Source organism: Lonchura striata, unplaced genomic scaffold, assembly GCF_046129695.1.
Source record: "Lonchura striata isolate bLonStr1 unplaced genomic scaffold, bLonStr1.mat Scaffold_92, whole genome shotgun sequence".
NCBI classification, from domain to species: domain Eukaryota; kingdom Metazoa; phylum Chordata; class Aves; order Passeriformes; family Estrildidae; genus Lonchura; species Lonchura striata.
Window position 1 is genome coordinate 1,082,546 of NW_027461191.1, and position 17,054 is coordinate 1,099,599.

General features: G+C 52.6%; 1 protein-coding gene across 1 annotated transcript; it reads left to right on the forward strand.

The window, feature by feature from the left end:
• The first annotated feature begins 11,775 nt into the window (after positions 1-11,775).
• On the forward strand, positions 11,776-12,708 carry LOC144248842 (olfactory receptor 14A16-like). Its single transcript, XM_077790822.1, has one exon. It carries the CDS (start codon positions 11,776-11,778, stop codon positions 12,706-12,708), a length of 933 nt encoding a protein of 310 aa, XP_077646948.1.
• Positions 12,709-17,054: the final 4,346 nt, after the last annotated feature.

Consider the following 17,054-nt stretch of genomic DNA (forward strand, 5'->3'; position numbering starts at 1 on the left):
CTCAAAATGGCCTCTTCCATGAGGTTTTGCCGTGGGGATTTGTCCTCCCAGCTCTCCATCCTCAGCTCCTGCTCTGGGGGAGGAAGGACAAGGAGAGAATGGGATTTGCCTCCGTGCCACAGAGAAGGACAAGGAGATCCCCCCAGTGCGTCCCCAGCAGGAGGGCACCGGCAGCGGGGCTGTCCTGCAGCCGGGGGCCAGGCTGGGCTGGGAGATGGAGCAGGAGAGAGCGGGAAAGGGGCACTGACTTCCTCCTCACCTGCCTTGGTGTCCCAGGGCATCTTCCTCTTCCTCATAGCCTTCTCCATCTGGCAAATATTTGGGTATGGGAAGTCCTGTTTTGGGAGGAAAACAAGAGATGAGCACAGTGAGTTTTGTACTGGTTTGAAGGCAAAACAGGGAGAGTCTAAGCCAGAATGACAATTGAATAAGAAAATTAAGATCAAAGCAATGATACAGAAACACTGGTTTAAACTCACAGAGTCGGGATATAACCTGACACCCCGTTGCTCAGGGTGGTGGTAGCAGTCTGATGAAATGGTGGCTGCAGTCCAGCTCGAGTGATGAACGTGATTCTGTCAAAGCAGTGATCCTGTAGAAGGGTCTGGTCTTGCTCTGAAGGTCCACTGGTGGTTATGGAGCTCTTGTCCTCTGGGAATCCAGTAGGCAAGGTGGTTGAGGTGTTGCAAATGGTGAGATTATATCCAGGTAAGAACGCTTGGTTCCTCCCCCTGGGCGGAGCATCCCACAATGGGATGATGTAATTTTATCAGTGCTGCAGTGACACTCAATGGCCCATTAACAGAAGATGGCCCCTGGAGGGCGTTATCAGGGCTGAGCCATGGAAGAGATAAAGAACACTGCCCCACCTGTTGATAACAGTTTTTGGAGATGGGGACTGAAAACACTTTTGGTTACATCTGACACTGTAACCTGAAACAGTGAGGCAATCCCTGCTCGGGGTGGGGGGTGAACAGCACCCCCCTTACCCAAACTGGCTCAGGTGTAAAACCCCCACCCTGGGAAGGCCACGCACACAGGGGACAATGTCACACTTGCCCTTCCCCAGGGGAGATCTCTGTCCCTGTCACTCCCTTGCTCTCTCCCCTTTTCTCTTTTTTTGCATCTTTCTCTACCTCATATTTACTGATCAATAAAATCCACTTTGGATTTGGTCTCCTGAGCTCATTAATTTGGGCAGAGGCATCTCTCTAATAATTTTGTTAACCAGATTGCAACATTATTTTGCACAGTGAGTTCAGGGCACTGTTGTCTGACCCCAAGTGCCTTTGACAACAGCCTGGTTCTCTCCTCTGAGGAGTTTGTGGCTCTTTCTGGAGGAACTCTTGGAAACTTGGATGCAGCTTCCTCTGAGTGACTTTTGGGAGAACTTATTAGGAACATGGCTGTTATGGGTGGCCAGGGTAAAGAAAATATTTTGTTGTCCTTCTCTAAAAAGTTTGTTAAAATCACTGGAGGAAAGGGACCAAATGATACCAGCAAGACTGACAAGGATCATTCACCCCAAAGTGAGGAACACAAGGCTACTTAAATCCTACAAGAAGCCCAGCTCAAGTAGCTAAATTCCCAAATAACTCCTGAATTCACGGGCTTTGGGGGGAGAAGCATTATTTTCTTGGTCCCTGTCACCTTTGTGACAGCCACACAGACCTTTCCCTTCCTTTTAATAATCTGTATTGGGCCAAATTTCCATGTTTTTTTTTTTTTTTGGAACCTGCCAGCATCTGAGGTGGAGCTGTGTTGGAACTGATTAAATTTGGAATTGCCAGAGAATTGCTTCTGTTGTTGGTCTATTAATGTTTGGGATTTATTTGTGTTTCCATCAGAAATGACTTGTGAGAAGAGCAAAGGCATTTTATGTAGGATTAAATTTGATTTCTGCTGAGTTTGTTTTGTCCACTGTCCAGGGGATGCTCAAGGGGTCTCTGGTGTTGGTTTGGCCCTAATTTACTTCTGATTTGTCTTTATCACTTAAAAACACCTGAAAAATGCCTAAAAAGAGTATTGACCAGAGATGTCAGAAGTCCCACTATTTAAGAGGTATTTGAGGTGGAATTTACTGTTTGGGAACATATTCTGGAGGATTTGTGGCTTCTTGGGGGATATCTGGTAGTATTCTCCATATTTTTGCACTCCAAAACCCAAGGTGGATTGGTCTGTCACCTCAAAGTGACTCAATCCCACCTCAAAATGGCTGGTTCCCACCTCAGTCCCATGCCAAAATTGCTCAATTCCTCAGCCTCCAGGATGAGATGGGGTTGGAAAGGTGATTGGGAGAAGTTAGATCCAAATTTGAGGTTGTGGGGTCAGGATTGTGTGGGGATGGCTGGGTGTGATTTATTTTGATAATAAATAAAACTATCAGAATTATTGATTTCTGTCCCATTCATTTTCTGTCAGTTCTGATTTGCTTTTCAGAGTGCTGCCTTCTCAGCTGATTTTGTTTGTGTCTTCCTGTCCCAGACTGAAAAGCAAGATGTGTTCTATTTCCCATCTGTATGGCAGTTGTCCTGTGTTAAGTGGGCAGTTTTTCCTTATCTCTTCCACAATCAATCCTCCCTCGGGGGAGACATCTGCTGATAATGGGCTATTGAATGTCACTGCATGACTGATAAGAACTGTAACATCCCATTGTGAGATGACCTGCCCAGAGGGAGGAGCCAAGCATTCCTACCTGCATCTAGTCTTGAGATTCTGGCCCACCAACACAGCTTTTTCTGTGCTGGATTTCTCAGAGGAACAGCTGCCTCTTCCTCTTCAGAGGAAGACACCCTTTCCTATACGATCACTTCTCTAACAGAAGCACAGCTGACACTCCTGGAGGACTGCAGACACAATTCCAATTGGACTGCGACCAACAACCTGCTCAACAGAGTGTCCGGTTTTATTCTGGCTCTCTCAGTGTTGTTCTGGTTCGCTGCATTGTTCATATTTTCATCTTCTTCCCTAATAAAAAACTGTTATTCCTGCTCCCATATTTTTACCTGAGAGCCCCCCTTAATTTCAAATTTATAACAATTCAGAAAGAAAGAGCCTACATTATTTCATTGCAGGGGAGGCTCTTGCCTTCCTTAGCAGACACCTGTCATTCCAAACCAAAACACCTCCTTTCTCTCCTGCCTTCCTTTGCCTGCTCTGTTTCTCTCTCAGTGTCTCCCTTGAGCCAGGGAAGCTCCCACCAAAGGCCCTGCCATGATTTCATTCCGAGTGCAGGAACTACAACAACCACGGGTGAAGTTATGATGGCTTGCAGTGAAATCTCACTGTAAGGTCTTGCTCCACTTGGATTGTGGCTCCTAGTTATGAGCTTTGCCTTCAAGAGCAGGAACATCTTTTCCTGGCTGGGAACTGGAATTCCAGCCCCTGTGAGTGTGTGCCATGGATCCCAGAGGGGCATTCCCGAGGCTTCCAGGGTGTTGCGCCTGCTGTGCCTCCCAAGGAGCTGTGCAGGGCAGGGGACAAGATGCAGCAGCTGTGCTGGTTCTGAAGTCCCACAACAGCCCCTGGTTCCAGGAGTTTCCACACTGCCAACAGCGGTTCCTGGGTTCCCATGATGCCCTGCTCTGTCCCCATGGATATTCGGTGTAATGAAGTTCTTTGGTGTCACAATGGCCACCTCACTCCATGAGCTTCCACAGTATCCAAATGGCCTCCTTGGATGGGCAGTGTCACCATGGACCATTGGCTCCATGCAGCCCTGCTGGGTCACCATGGACTCCATGGTTCCATGAGGTTCTGGGGGTGTCTCCATGGTCTCTTTGGATCCACAGTGTCACAATGGACCACTGGATCCATGTGGCCCTGCTGTGTCACCATGGTCCCTTGGTTCCATGGGACCCCAGGGTCACAATTGACTCCTTGCTTCCACGTCACCCCCTCAGTGCCAAAATGGCCCCTTCGTTCCATGGGGAACACAAAAGATTTATAAAACATTGAGCAAATCCTGCTTAACACAGCTGGGAACATCTGTTTGCATTCCAAAGAGAGGTAAAAGGTGAGGCTTGCACCAGCAGCTTCCATCTGCAACAGAGATCCAGGGAAAGGACAGGGACAGAGAATTCAGCTGGGAGACTCCAAGAATTCTGCTTCCGGAGATCATTTCTGGTCACACTGTCCCTTGTAGAAAGGTGACGCCATTCCAGGCAGCCTATACTGAGCAGGTGGCTCCTGAATGGGGTTTGTTGTTTAGGAAACCTGCTCAGGCTTTTCCATTCTTTCTTTCTCAACAGGAAAACTTCTCCTGGGCCTGTGTGCAGGCAGAGCCCTGAGGAGAGCAGGTGGGACCCGGTGCAAGGGGCTGGGACATGGAGCTGCAGAGCTCAGGAACAAGATTCTGCTGCAGGGCACAGGGATGTCAGTGCCAGGTGGGCGATGTCAGACATGGTGAGGCTGGGGGTGAGGAGCAGCTTGTCCAAACAGGGTCAGCCCTCAGGGGGCTCATTCTCCTACATGCCCAGACCTCCTAAGGAGACATTGAGCATCAAGATTACCTGGGGAATGCTTCTATCAGCTCTTCTCTGAACTGGAAACTAAGAATACTCAATTAAAGAAAAAAAGTCATGAGGTGCACTTTGAAATCCTTCTCCTTACAAGAACTCCAAACTGACTCCAATCAGCTGCACAAGCCCTGGAGATTTGCAGACCATTGAATGAAGACAAAGCTCCCCTGAGGACTTTCTGTATTTTGATTATCCCCAACATGGATTTGGGACTCTGTCCAGGACTCTCAGGCACTGAGAGAAGGCTGAAGAAGCTGCTCAAGGAGTCAAGAGCAAAACTCCAAGTCCCTTGGAGCATCACTGGGCCCCAATGAGGGCAGGGTCTGCCAAAGGCTCGCAGGGACTGGTGAGAGCAGATCCTTGAGGCCAGGATTGCAGGGAGCCCAAGGCTCAGAGCAGGGAACTGCAATGCTGAGCAAGGCCTGGGCTGGCTGGGGGAAGCAGAAAGGCCAAGCCCTGAGCCCAGCCTGGCACAGCAGGGCCTGTCCCTCACGGGTGGCTCGGGGCTGTTTGTGGGGCAGGGGGATGTGAGGGGCAGCAAGGACAAATGTCACAAATCTGTGTGACCCTGCAGATCCTCATGGAACCAAGGGGCCATGGTGACACTGTGCTGCCTCATGGAATCAAGGAGACCATTGTGAACTCAGAGACCCCAAGGAACCAAGGCTCCATGGTGACCTTGTGCAGCCGCAGTGTCACAGAGGAGCCGTTGTGACACAGCAAGGGCACATGGAGCCGAGGGGCCATTGTGACACATCAGGGCTTTGTGGAACCACGAAGCTATTGTGACACTGCAAGGCCTCATGGAAGCACGGGGCCATTGTGACACTGCAGAAGCAAGGGGAACATTGTGACACTCCAGGGCCTGATGGAACCAAGGAGACCATTGTGACACTGGGGGGTTCCACAGAACCAAGGGAACATGGAACAGGTCTGGCTGGCTGGGCCTCCTGGGGACCACCTGACAGGTCTGGCTGACCTTGGCATGTCGAGGGCTGCTTCTCATCTGCCCCTGAAGCACTGGGGTGTCGGCCTGATTTTTTAAGATTTTCTAAAATATTCTGAGTTTACATTCTTGTAGCAAATTTTCTCACACAACTTTCTGTAAATAATTTATTGCTTTGCATTCCTTCATAGAGGAGGGAAAATTTGATGGACGGTAGTTTTGTCCAGTGTCATTGGAGAGGTGCCACTTTCACCCTCCAATCCACTGTCACCTTTGGAAAACTATAAATGTTGGAGTCAGAAATAAATTTCATTTCTTTTACCGTCACATACGCAAAGGTGCCCATCATGTCTTCTCATGTCCCATAGTCACACTGGGCCTCTGGGATTTCCTTCCTATGGGAGAGAACTATTCTTCTCCTCCAGGGGCCTATAGCCAAAACTGGAATTCCTCCTCCAAATTTCCTTATAGTGCAAGGATTGTTTATAGATGAAATCTGCCATGAGAGACAGATCTGGCTGCCTTGGCCACCCGGGGGCCACCTCTCATCTGCCTTTCAAACACTGGGACCATGTGGTTTTCTTTATTATGGGGAAAAGACATCCATCTCAACCAGGTACCCATGGCCAAAATTGGGCATCTGCCTCCAGAATTCCCTATATCCAATGATAGCTCCCAGAAAAAATGATGCCAGGAATCACAAATCTGGCTGGCCTTGGCTTCCTGAGGGCTGGCACTCATGTGCCTCTGAAACACTGGGACTCTGTGCTTTCATTCCTAATGAAAAGAACTCTTCTTCCTGTCTAGGTGTCTATGGCCAAAACTGAGATTCCACCTCCAAAATGCCCTATGTCCAAGGATAGCCCCTAGATGAAAGTTGTCAAGAGAGAGAGGTCTGTATGGCTTGGCCTAAGGGTGGCCACATCTCATCTTCTTCTAGAACACTTGGATTTTGTGCTTTTCTTTCCTATAGGAAAAAAATATCCATCCTGAGCAGGCGTCCATGGCCAAAACTGGGATTCCACCTCCAAAACTCTGTACATCCAACGATTGCTCCCAGTGAAATCTGCCAGGACAGACAGATCTGGCTGCCCTTGGCCTCTTGGGGATGCCTCTCACCTGCTTTCAAAACACTGGGGTCAGTGGTTTCCTTCCAATGAAAAAGACCTGTCCTTCTTCTCAAGGTGTTCATGGTCAAAATTAAGATTCCTTCTCCCAAATTCCATATATCCAAGGATCTCTCCATGACAAAAGCTGCCAGGACAAACAGGTCTGGCTGGCTTGGCCTCTCAAGAGCCACCTCTCTTCACTTCAGCCTTTGAAACACTGGGGCTCTGTGCTTTGTTTCCTATGGAAAAGAATTGTCCTTCTTATCTACACAGAAATGGCTGAAATTGGGGTTCCACTTCCCAAATTTGCTCTATCCAAGGGTTGCTTTCAGACAAAAGCTACCAGGACAGAGAAGTCTGGCTGGCTTAGGCCTCTGTTGGAAGCCTTTCATCTGTCCCTCAAACACCGGTGTTCCATGCTTTTCTTCCTGTGGAAAAGAACCATCCTTCTACTTTGGGTGTCCATGTCTGAAATTGGGATTCCACCTCTAAAATTCCCTAAATCCAAGGGTTGCTCCCAGCCAAAATCTGCCAGTACCATCAAGTCTGGCTGGCCTTGGCCTCTGGTGGCTGCCCCTGCCACACTGGGGCTTGGTTCTTTCCTTCCCATGGAGATCCCTGTGACACTGTGGGCACCTCATGGAACCAAGGGGATCATTGTGGTACCACTGGAGCCCATGGAACCAAGGGGCCATGGTGACACCGTGGGGCTTCATGGACCCAGAGACCATTATGACTCTGTGGGGCCTGATGGAACCATGGAGACCATTGGGACCCTTCAGGGCCTGGTGTCACCAAGGGGGCATTGTGACACCTCAGGGCCTCCTGGAAGCAAGGGTCCCCATGGAAGCGAGGGAACATGGAACAGGTCTGGCTGGCTTAGGCTGCCAGGGGCCACCTGACAGGTCTGGCTGATGTTGGAATGCCAAGGGCTGCTTCTCACCAGCTCCTGGAGCAAAGGGGCTCTGTGCTTTCCTTGCTATAGAAAAGAACTGTCTGTGTTCAGATGCCCATTGCCAAAACTGGTATTCTCCCTAAACAATTTTCTGTATGCAAGGGTATGTCTTAGAAAAAACAGCCATCTCTGGCTGTCCTTGCACTGTGGTGGTCACCTTTCATCTGCCCCTGAAACACTGGGGCTCTGTTCCGTCATTCCTGTGGAAAAGAAATGGTCGTCTTGTTCATGGTCCATGGCCAAAATCAGAATGTGGCCTCCTAAAGTCCATATATCCAAGGATTGCTCCCAGACAAAAGTAACCAGGACAGACAGGATGGGTTAGCCCTCTCCTCTGGTAATTTTCACAGACCATGAGCTGAATATTTTTATTAGAAAACACCTTGGAGAGGGCCCAGAGATCTCCCAATGAGAGGTTTTGGGGGCTTGGGCACATGACCACTATATATGGACAAGTTAGAGATGAGAAAGCCTGGCTGGGTCTCTCTCCCTTCTGGCCCCACAGAGGTGCCGAGGCCGGCCCAGCCCCGTCTCGGCCGTGGGGCCGGGCGGCTCCTGCCGTGGGGCCGGGCCCCTTCCCAGGGAGCCGCCAGGCGCCATCGGCTGCCGGGCAGGGCAGGGGAGGCCGCGGGGCCGAGGCCGGGCCGTGGCTGCGGGTGCTGACATCTGGCCCTGCCGAGCCCTGCCCCGCCGCCAGCCCGGGCCCGGCCAGGATCCGCCGGGCCCCAGGAGCAGCCCCGGGCCGGGCCGGCTCGGCCAAGGCTCTGCCGCCCTTGGGCTTCGCCCGCAGCCGGCGGGCAGGGCAGGAGAAGCCATCGGCCCCGGCCGTGCTGCTGCTGGGCTCTGGCCTGGCTGCTGAGATCCTGGCCCTGCCCCAGCGCGGCCCAGCCTGACACAGCCCCAGCGCAGCCGCTGCAGAAACCTCCATGGCAAAACAGCTCCGGCCGCAAGCACCGAGCCCGGCCAGGCTCATGGAACCATCTGCAGCCCCGGGAGATATTGACTCTGCCAGTGCTGCCATCCTCCCTCCAGTGAGAGAAAAGGACACAGGGCAGGCACACAGAGGAGCAACATGGACACACCGAGGGCAGGGAAGAGGAAGTTGAGTCCCAGATGGGAGGGATGAGGAGATGCCTTGATCTTGGGGCTGGAATACTCTGGTTAAGCTATGGAGAAGGATGTCATTGATACATCAGACTCTTTTTCTCTATAAGGCATTGAAAAGTATGGGGAGATGACTTGTTTCAGCAAAGGCCTCCATGCTAAAGTAAGTAAATCTTGCAGTAGCTGTGATCCCCAATGAGAGGTTTGAACAGAGAAAAGGAGAAAAGTGATGAGACCCTGTGCCTTCAGGGAGAGAAGAAGACCTCTGTTCCCAGAGATGAAGATGATTTCAGAAAGAGATGAAGGGAACCTTTGCTCTTAAACAGCTCATCTCAAAACTAATACCCCGTAACTTGGCATGGCCCATAAGCACAGCTGTGGAAAAAGGTGGGAAAATATGCGAGGGAGTTCACAATTGCATATTTCTCCAGGCAGCTGCTATTTGTGGAAATGAAAAGCCATGAGATAACTATTTTCCTGTGGAGAAGTCTCCATAACATTAACAAGAGGTACTTCTCTCCTGATGTGAACTGAAGAAAGATTAGAATATTGTAGAGGTGGTAAACTGACTGAAAATTTCAGGTTTTGCCTCTACATTGCCAGGTTTTATGGAGAGGGGAAGTTTTCTGAAAATTTTGTTCAGATTCTTATTACTCTTTCATTTAGTTTCTCTTAACAAACTTTTCTTGACACTCTTTTAAAGTTTTGAGCCCACTTTGCCTTTCTCCTAACCCTATCTCACAGCAGGAAATTAGTAAGTAGATTCTAGTGAGTGCATTGGTAATTAGCCAACACTGAACCCACCACAATAATTGATGCATTGGCCAAGAAATCTCGAATTGGTGAACCAAAAGCACTACAGAAACTTCCTGATGAACTGCACTAGAGCAGGGAGAAACTGAGGCAGACCCATGGTTTATCAGGACTTGCTTGCTCCTAATGAGCCCTGTGGTGCATTTGGAGCTGAGACTTGGAACCTCAGGGCCTGAGAGGAAATTGCACAAACCTTTCCAGGAGTCAAAGTCAGAGGAAAACCCCAAAGTGGTTGGAGTCTAAAGCATTAATGGGACCCACAAAGGTCCATCTATACCACAGGCTCTTCATGGAGTCCTTGGAGAAGAGAACTGGAGGCCAGGATAGCACAAAAACCTCTCAGAGACTGAAAATGGCACAAAGAAATCTCAATGTGGAAAGGAAAATCCAAAGTACCTTACAAAAGTTAAGAATCTCAAAGTATTCATGAGCCCCACTGAGTGTCAGTACAAAGCTCCCAAGGGACTCATTAAAGCAGATAATTGGGGCCATGATTGCACAAACCTCTGACAGAGTCTGTAGCAAAAGGGAAACACCAAGTACCTTAAAATAACTGAAGTACCTTGAAGCATTAATGGGCCCCACTGAGTGTTGTTCTGGACAAAGCCTCTCCAGGGACTAATTACAGCAAAATATTGGAGGCCATGATTGCAGAAAGCTCTCAGAGATTCCAAGGCAAAAGCAAAAGCCAAAGTCCTTTGAAAATCCTGCAGTCTCTGGGAGCATGAAGGAGCCCCCAGGGCCATTCCTGACCAAGGCTCCCCGGGAATCCTTCCAGCAGATCCTTGAGGCCACTGGGATGTGGGCTATGGGGGGATGCTGAGGGCAGGACCAGGGGCTGACAGTGCCCAGCCTGGCTGGGGCTGTGCCAGGAGGCCCCAGGGCCTCAGGACAAGGTGTCTCCTCACAGCCCTTGGTGGCACAGACCCTGCTGTGCCCCAGGGCGCCAAGACTTGGCTTCTCTTTGTCCCTGCCTGGCATCAGTGCCTCCTGTTCTCTGCTCTGCCTGGGGCCTGGGGACACTTTCTCAGTCGTGTCTCTCGGTGGGACCCATTAAAAGTCCAAGAAACTTTGGAGTTGGATTCGGACTTGGAGTTCTGGAGAGGTTTCTGCAGCTCCCTCTCAGGGCCTGATGTTCAGGGCTGAGCACAAAGCCCCAGAGGGTCATTAAAGTCCTTGTGCTGTGTCAGTGCTGCTGAGCTGGGCCGGGCTCCTGGCACAGAGGGTGATCCTGGTAACCAAGCAGAGCTTCAAAAGCACATTTCTCTTGCTGAGCAGCTCTTCTCCCAGCCCAGCAGGGCTGGGGCACTGCCTGCAGCCAGCCTGGGCACAGCACAGAGGCACAGAGAGCTTCAATCAGTCAGGGCTGGGAAGGGGCTGAGAAGTGCCTGGGGCAGAATCACTGCCAGCCCTTGGCACAGGAACCTCTGGCTGCAGGACAATGCAGCTGCAGCTCCTGGAGAGATCTCCTAAAGCTGGAACATGCCAATGCCCACAGAGCCTGTGAGTGCATTCTCTGCTCATCTCCTGTGCAGAGCAGCCAGGGGTGCCCAGGGCTGTCCTGCAGAGCAGGGTCCTGCAGCCCAGGGCGCTGTGCTGGGCCAGGGACTCTGCTGCCTGCCAGGGACAGCTCTCAGCCAGCCCTGGAGCTGCTCCCAGTGCTGGGGGACAAGGTGTGGGTGGATGGAGACAGCTGGTAAGGCTTGGAAATATTCTCCTTGTGTGGTGACGTTTCTGGATTTTTCGAACCTGCGTCCAGCATGACATTAAACTGCAGAACATTTCCAAGCAGATCATAATGGGAGCACAGCAAGGCAGGGGATGCATAAAGGGGAAAATCCTGCCTTTTAATCGACTGCTCTGGGTTGCCTGGATGGGAAATTGCACATAGATATTCATCTCTCAGTTTAGGTTTACAAAATTTAAAAAAAATTCTCTCAAATGTGAATAAGCCAGGGAGTAACATTAATCAGCACAGGCCCCCTTAGAGGCAGCATCAGTGTTGCTTTTCCAGACTCCTCAGGGTTGCTCTGACATTGCCAGCAGAGCCTGCAGAGCAAGAGCTGCCCCTGGGCACTGCCTGAGCTGGGAGGGGTCTGAAGTGCAGAGCTGAGTCCCCAGGGCTGGGCTGATTTCTGACAACACTGGCAGGACCCAAACCTAGGCACAGGGAAGCAGCTCCTGGTAGAGACAGCTCCAGGCAGCAGAGCCCTGGGCAGGCAGTCGGGGAAAGTGCCCCCAAGCTGTGCTGGGATATTTAAAGTCCTCTCTAAACCTAACTATTCTCTGATTACTTTTCTTACAGATCCCCATGCCAAGGCAGCACAAATGTCCAACAGCAGCTCCATCAGCCACTTCCTCCTGCTGGCACTGGCAGACACGCGGCAGCTGCAGCTCCTGCACTTCTGCCTCTTCCTGGGCATCTCCCTGGCTGCCCTCCTGGGCAACGGCCTCATCATCAGCGCCGTAGCCTGCGGCCACCACCTGCACACGCCCATGTTCTTCTTCCTGCTCAACCTGGCCCTCAGCGACCTGGGCTCCATCTGCACCACTGTCCCCAAAGCCATGCACAATTCCCTCTGGGACACCAGGAACATCTCCTACACGGGATGTGCTGCTCAGATCTTCTTCTTTCTGTTCTTTATCTCAGCAGAGTATTCCCTCTTGACCATCATGTGCTACGACCGCTACGTGTCCATCTGCAAACCCCTGCACTACGGGACCCTCCTGGGCAGCAGAGCTTGTGCCCACATGGCAGCAGCTGCCTGGGCCAGTGCCTTTCTCAATGCTCTGCTGCACACAGCCAATACATTTTCCCTGCCCCTGTGCCATGGCAATGACCTGGGCCAGTTCTTCTGTGAAATCCCACAGATCCTCAAGCTCTCCTGCTCCAAATCCTATCTCAGGGAACTTGGGCTTATTGCTGTTAGTGCTTGTTTGGCATTTGGTTGTTTTGTGTTCATTGTTTTCTCCTATGTGCAGATCTTCAGGGCTGTGCTGAGGATCCCCTCTGAGCAGGGACGGCACAAAGCCTTTTCCACCTGCCTCCCTCACCTGGCCGTGGTTGCTCTGTTCCTCTGCACTGTAATATTTGCCTACCTGAAGCCGCCCTACATCTCCTCCCCATTCCTGGATCTGGCCTTGTCAGTTCTGTACTTGGTGGTGCCTCCAGCCCTGAACCCCCTCATCTACAGCCTGAGGAACAAGGAGCTCAAGGCTGCAGTGGGGAGACTGATGACTGGATGCTTTCAGGAACATTAAACTGCTAGCCAATTGCTTTAAATCACTTGTATTAAAAGTCAAATTTGATACTTATTGTTGGTTTCATGCGGAGGTTCTTTTTCTTCGTTTTACTTTTTTCATATTTTCCACAAAGAAATATAATTGTTTGTGCCATTTCTCATTTTGTTTCTCTCCATCTTCCCTGTGGCCACAGATTGTGTCAATGAGGGGTTGCACTCTCAGCAGCTTTAAAGGAATTAAAGGATTTCCCAGTAGATTGTTCTTCAGAGATGCCCTTTTATTGCCTTCTCTGGAGCTCTAGCAGCAATGTCTGTGTGCAGAGCTGGGGCAGATCAGGGCTGGCACAGCAGCTGTGCCCAGGAGCAGCAGCACTTGGTGCTGCCAGTGCTGCTCCCGTGGCCCTGCCCCGCTGCCCTGGTGGCCCTGGTGTTGCTGCAGGGCCTGAGTGCTCTCGGGGCCGGGCACAGTCCTGGGGGTGGCAGTGCCGGGGCTGCAGCAGGGACAGGCCATGGGCACTGCTGGGGCAGCGCTGACGCCTCAGGCCAGGGCCTGGGGGCTCCAGGCTCCTTGCCCAGGCTCTCTCACGAACATGGCCAGGCCAATGCTCAGCACACAAAACCCCCGTGAGCAGCCCCAGGCTGGCCGTGGGCAGGCTGGGGGAAACAGCACGGCTTGTGCTCTGCAAGGGCCCTGGGGGAGACGGGAAGGAGCAGCAGAGCAGGGGCTGATCCATCCCCAGTGCACTGCACAGCCCAGGGCGGCGTCCCAGAGCATCCTCATGGAGCTGCCAACAACATCCCCCCTCTGCAGCCCTGGCGTCTCCCCCAGCTCACAGAGGTGCCGCATCCTTGCAGGCACAGACACGGCAGCACTGGCTCAGCAGCCCCTGTTTGCATTGCACACAGCAGGCGGGAGCACCCCCATGCTGGTGCTGTGGGGACATGGACCTGAGGCACCACAAATGCCATCAGCCCCTGGGGCCAGGAAGGGCTGGGAGATGCCAGGGAAACCACTCAGCTTTGTCCTGGCCTCTGCAGTCAGCCAGAAAGTTTGTTCCCATCAGTTGGGAGTTTCCTGTCCCAGTGAGATGGTGCTGCTCAGAGCCAGGGCTGCCTGGCAGCCACCCCCAAACTGCCCTGAGCATTTCCTTGGCTTCCCCTTTGCTTTCTTTACTCTTCCCTGGTCCAGATTCCTTCCTCTTGCGCACCCCTGTTCCCTCCCCTGCACACAGCCCATCCCTGTTTGCCCTTTCCTCTCTGGCCCCACTCCCCATTGCAGTTCCTGACTCAGCACCATGGGAACGTCCCTTGGGGAGCAGGATCATCCCACAAGTGCTGCAGGAATTGTCTGCAGGCTCCTGCAGTGCCTGGTGCTGCTCCCTTGCCAGAGGCACCCCAGGCCAGGGGGGCACATCTGGGCTGCTGTGTCTGGCTGTGGGGCTCCCTGTTCTGGGCAGTGAGGAGGAGCTGCAGAGGCTCTGCAGGACTGACAGGATGGGCTTTGGGGCTGTGAGGAGAAGCTGAGGGACCTGGGCTGCTGGAGCTTCTGAAGAGGAGGCCCAGGGCTCTGCAACTGCTCCAAGGGTGGTTTCAGAGAATCCCAGAATCAGCAAAGTTGGAAAAGACCCTGGATATCATCAAGTTCAACCTATTCCCTGACACCACCTTGTCTCCCCTGAGCTTCCTCTTCTCCAAGATCAACAACCCCAGCTCCCTCAGCCGCTCCTCACAGGACTTGTGCTCCAGACCCCTCACCAGCCTTGTTGCCCTTCTCTGGACATGCTCCATCCCCTTCATGTCCTTCCTAAATTTGGGGCCCAGAACTGGACACAGCACTCAAGGTGCTGCCTAACCTGTGCCCAGCACAGGGGAAGAATCACTGCCCTGCTCCTGCTGGCCACACCATTCCTGACCCAAGCCAGGAGCCATTGGCCATCTTGGCCACCTGGGCACTCTGCTGGCTCATGTCCAGCCTGCTGTCCATCAGTCCCTGCAGGTCCCTTTCTGCCTGGCTGCTGTCCAGCCCCTCTGTCCCCAGCCTGTAGCACTGCAGGGGTTGTTGTGGCCAAAGTGCAGGACCCGGCACTTGGACTTGTTAAACCTCACCTTGTTGGATTTGGGCCCTGGATCCAGCCTGTGCAGGGCCCTGTGCAGAGCCCTCCTACCCTCCATCAGATCAACACTCCTAAACAACTTGGTGCCACCATGGTTCCATGAGGCCCCAGAGTGTCCCAATGGTCTCCATGATTCCATGAGGCCTCCCAGTGTCACAATGTCCCTTTGGTTTCATGGACCCCTTGGTGTCACAAAGTCCCTTGGATCCTTGGGCACTGCAGTGTCACAATGTCACCATGGTCCCTCAATGCCCTGCACTGTCACAGTGGATCCTTGCTTCCATGAGGTCTGGCAGGGCAGCAATGCTCTTCTTGGTCCCACAGTGTCACAATGGTTTCTTGGTCCCAAGGGCCACCACAGTGTCCAACATGTTTACTGCATTCCATGAGTCCCTGAGGAGCAGCTCAGGCCCTTTGGTTCCATGGGGCCCTGCAGTGTCGCCATGGCCCCACCATGACACGAGGTCCTGCTCTGTCACAAAGCTCTGCATGGTTCCACAAGGGCCTGCAAGGTCACAGTGGCCTTTGTGGTCCCACCAGGACCCAGACTGTCACAATGCACTCCTTGCTTCCATTCAGCCCCACAGTGTCACAGTGTCCCTGTGGCTCTGTGGTGCCATGTCACACACAGTGTCACCATGGTCCTCTCAGTGCCACCAGGCCCTGCAGTGTCACAATAGCCCCTTGCTTCCCCAGGGCCCTGCAGTGTCACAATCAACAGAGAATCAACCAGGCTGGAAAATACCTTGGAGAGCATCGAGTCCAACCTGGGACCCAACACCATCTTGTCACCCAGACCATGGCCCTGAGTGCCACATCCAATATTTCCTTAAACACTTCCAGGGACAGTGACTCACCCACCTCCCTGGGCATCCCATTCCAATGCCCAATCCCCCTTTGTGTGAAGAATATTTCCTGATGTCCAGCCTAAACATCCCCTGGTGCAGCTGAAGGTTGTGTTCTCTTGTCCTGTCCCTGTTCCCTGGGAGAAGAGCCTGACCCCAACCTGGCTGCACCTTCCTGTCAGGGAGTTGTAGAGAGTGATGAGGTCTCCCCTGAGCCTCCTTTTCTCATGGATAAATACTCCCAGCTCCCTCAGCCACTCCTCACAGAAGTTGTGCTCCAGACCCCTCACCAGCCTTGTTGCCCTTCTCTGAATACACTCCAACCCCTCCATGTCCTTCCTAAATTGGAGGGCCAGAACTGGACGCAGCACTCGAGGTGCTGACCAAGCACTGATGAGCACAGGGGAAGAATCACTGCCCTGGTCCTGCTGGCCACACCATTCCTGATCCTTATGAGTGCAAAGGGCTGCATGAGGGAAATGCTGGGGAGGGAGTGTGGAAAAAGTGTTATTGATTGTCAGTGAAGCATTCAAACTACATTAGAAGCTCCTGTGGGTCAATATTAATTGGACATTTTTGATATCAATATATAAACAGGAACAGAAAAAAGGAAAAAAATTCTCTGCATTGTTTTCAGTATAGCATATTCACTTCTGAAATCTGCCTAATTAACCACAGAAGAATTGAAGACTTAAATTATTCTCACAAGTTTTTCTGTTTTGTGCATTTGTACAAATATTTATGAGCTTTTCTTACTAAATCCCTGAACTAAAGAGCTCAAGAAAGAAGAGCCCTCTGGAGCAATAAAATTCATCAGCAGCCTCCAAGTGGCTGAGGATCCATCCCCATCAGAGCAGAAATGAGCAGAAATGGGCACAGCTCTGTGGCTTCCCTCAGCTCTGGGATGGGCCCTGGGCCTGGAGCAGGAGCAGCTCTGGAGGGCCCCAGGGCTGGGGCTCTTGTGCTGGCCTGGGCAAATGGGATGGCAGGAGGGGCTGCAGAGCTCTCAGCACCTCAGGCAGAGGGGAGCAGGGCAGCCAGGGAGCTCCTTTGGCCTTGGCCAAGCCCCTTCCCCCATGGTGGGGCTGAGTCCTGGCTGAGCTGCAGCTGCTGCTGTGCCCTTGGCAGGGGCTGAGGCCGTGGGGCAGTGCCCAGAGCAGCCTGGGCTGAGCAGAGCTGTGGGGCCAGAGCCGGCTGGGCTGTGCTGGGGAGAGGCCCTTGGTGCTGCCCAGAGCTCAGGGCAGCTGGCAGAGCTGGCAGGGAGCTGGGCTGGGCTGGGAGAGCCTGGCACAGAAACCATCAGTGTCCATCTCAGCCTGGCTGAGCGGGCAGGGGCAGGACTCAGCCCAGGCCTTGTGGGGCAGGGCCAGCGCCTGGGCAGGCATTGAAAACAGGCAAGAGCCCGA